At 54.1% G+C, this 2,342-nt stretch overlaps 1 protein-coding gene and 1 long non-coding RNA gene across 4 annotated transcripts in view; both read right to left on the bottom strand.

The window, feature by feature from the left end:
* LOC140328039 (uncharacterized) overlaps nt 1-885 on the bottom strand; it is a 1,390-nt gene extending 505 nt beyond the window's left edge. The window contains exon 1 of the long non-coding RNA XR_011920219.1: nt 54-885. This is a non-coding gene — a long non-coding RNA (uncharacterized lncRNA). The remainder of the gene's footprint in view (nt 1-53) is intronic.
* The window catches only part of LOC140328031 (uncharacterized), a 14,422-nt gene extending 12,306 nt beyond the window's left edge, over nt 1-2,116 (bottom strand). For 2 of the 3 annotated variants that reach the window (XM_072407331.1, XM_072407332.1), the window contains exon 1: nt 898-2,115. In XM_072407331.1, coding sequence (XP_072263432.1) covers nt 898-1,939 — 1,042 coding nt within the window. In that variant the 5' untranslated portion in view covers nt 1,940-2,115. Of the gene's footprint in view, nt 1-897 lie in introns of all 3 variants that reach the window. The other variant, XM_072407333.1, reaches the window with a different exon arrangement.
* Between the last annotated feature and the right edge of the window lie 226 nt (nt 2,117-2,342).

Genomic DNA, 2,342 nt, shown 5'->3' with positions numbered 1-2,342 from the left:
CCACTGTCATACCTTCCACAAACTCCATCTACACATACTGCCCACTGTCATACCTTCCACAAACTCCATCTACACATACTGCCCACTGTCATACCATCCACAACCTTGATTTACACATACTGCCCACTGTCATACCCTCTACAATCTCCATCCACACATAATTCCCACTGTCATACCCTGCACATCCCTCATCTACACATACTGCCCACTGTCATACCCTCCATCTACACATGCAGCCCACTGTGATAACCTCCACAACCCTCACGTACACATACTGGTCACTGCCATAATGTTTGCACTTGTCCCTGCATTTACTTCTCACTGGTATACCTTCTATACTGCTCTCCTGTGCATGCACACCATGGTCATACCCTCTTGACTCTTAAATACTACCCCCTGTTAAACAGTCTATGCTCTTACTGCCCATTAATATACTGTATGTTACAATACTGTAGGTTATACCACCTATACTCTTGTCCAGCACCTACTTCCCACTGTCATTCCCTCACAACTGCTCTCCTGCACATACTGCCCACTGTCATGCCCTTCTGCACATACTACCTACCCACGGTCATATCCTCCACACAGCCCTCCTGCATGTACTACCCACTGTCATACCCTCCACGCTGTCCTCCCTCACATACTACCTACCTACCTACTCTCATACTCACCATATTGCTTTCCTGCACATGAATATGTAAGTCCAAACCTGAACCCTAAAATGTACAACTCACTGCCCAAACAGCTGTGCCAAATCCATTGATTGGGAATCAGCCTACCATTAGGAGCAGTGAGTGGCACAGATTGGCCAGGTGCTGGGTCTGAAGATATCTGATTAGAAGGAGGTGATGTGACCCCAGTGACCTTATGGTGCCCCCATTGTTGGTTGCTACCCACCCTCTTTCTTTATGGTGACCCCGTTGCTCCGGCAGCCATTCAGCGACGATTCCCCTCTCAGTGCCTTGACCTGAGCGGAGAGGATGGAAGCCATGCTACTCCCCAGCAGGACGGGGCTCTTCAATGGCGAGCGCCCCAAGATCTTCCTCTGAGGCGACAGCCCAGCAGCCATCTTGAGATGCTTCATAATGCCCCGGATCCTGGACTCTCCCATGGGCAGGTTCTTGAACCAGCGGGCATAGCCGGGCCGGCAGTCGGGTTGCGGCGTCAGGTAGAATGGGGCATCCTCACACTTCATCTTCTCGGGCCTCTCTATGGAGTATTTCTCGTAGGCTTTCACCACGTCACGCTCCGGCTGCTCGGGGCTCTCGTAGATCTGCATGCGCATGGTGTGCGATGGGTGGAATTTGGCACTGCCTCGGCCCGCTGACAGCTTCTTGGTGTGTTCCAGGTACTTGCGCCCCTGGGCATCGGCCTTTAGGGTGATGTCGCCCCATTTGAGGTTGTGTTGCTCCATGGTGCGGAGGCTGAAATGAAGGCCGATGTTGAAGAAGAGCATGTAGAGGAGGGCAGTGGGGTTGTGGAGGCCGATGGCGCCGGTGGCGTAGAGGAGCTCGATCTCACGTTCGGTCAGTGGTTCGGCGTGGTGCGGGTGATTCCCTTTGCCAATGGTCTTCAGGTAATTCTGCTTTTCTTTCATGGCGGCCACCGTCCTCAGGAATTTGGTGTCGCGGGAGCGGTAGATGGCGTGTGGGTAGCCGCATCTTTCGAAGTGTCGGTCCAGGCTGCCCAGGATCCCGCGTAAGGTGCCCGGCTCGTACTCAGAACCATCCTGCTTACGGTGGGTGCGGATGAAGTTGGCCAAGTGGGCGTCCAGCTCCTCAACAGGGACGGACAGCAGCGGGCGTTCCTCCCGGGCCCGCTGTAAATAAGCCTGGACGATGCGCAGGTCAAACTTGGTCTTTTTGAGGGTGTTTTTGTTGTCTGCCTGCTGTCCGGCTTCCTCCATCTTCCTGTCCAAGGATGGCGCTGGTGACGTCATCGCGGGAGGCCTAGTGCAAGTATGACGTCATGGCAAACCTCACGATCCGTGAGGGAGGTCGAGCGGGGGGATGGAGAGCCAAATGACGTAGCTGAGTAAGTCCCGTTACTTTTCCCAGCCGCTCCCTCTCGACATCCGCACTTCCCGTTCACCAGAGATCCCGCGAGAGCGCCCGGGGGCATTGCGCAGGCGCATAACTCACGACCAGCTAGAAGTTCACACTGCGCAGGCGCGGACTGACGCATTCACGAGCCTATCCGGCTGCAGCTTTCTAGTTACGTGCCCTGGGTGTGTCACGTGATACGTAAGGTAACAGCAAAGTTCACGCGTGCGCAGTATCGCTGGTGAGGCCGGGAAAAAGAAGGAAATTGCCAGGACATGAAAATAAAAAAAAAAAAAAAAA

The sequence above is a fragment of the Pyxicephalus adspersus genome, chromosome 4 (genome assembly GCF_032062135.1).
Source record: "Pyxicephalus adspersus chromosome 4, UCB_Pads_2.0, whole genome shotgun sequence".
Taxonomy (NCBI): Eukaryota; Metazoa; Chordata; class Amphibia; order Anura; family Pyxicephalidae; genus Pyxicephalus; species Pyxicephalus adspersus.
Note: the sequence above shows the minus strand (reverse complement) of the source record. Positions and strands in the feature narration are given on the sequence as shown.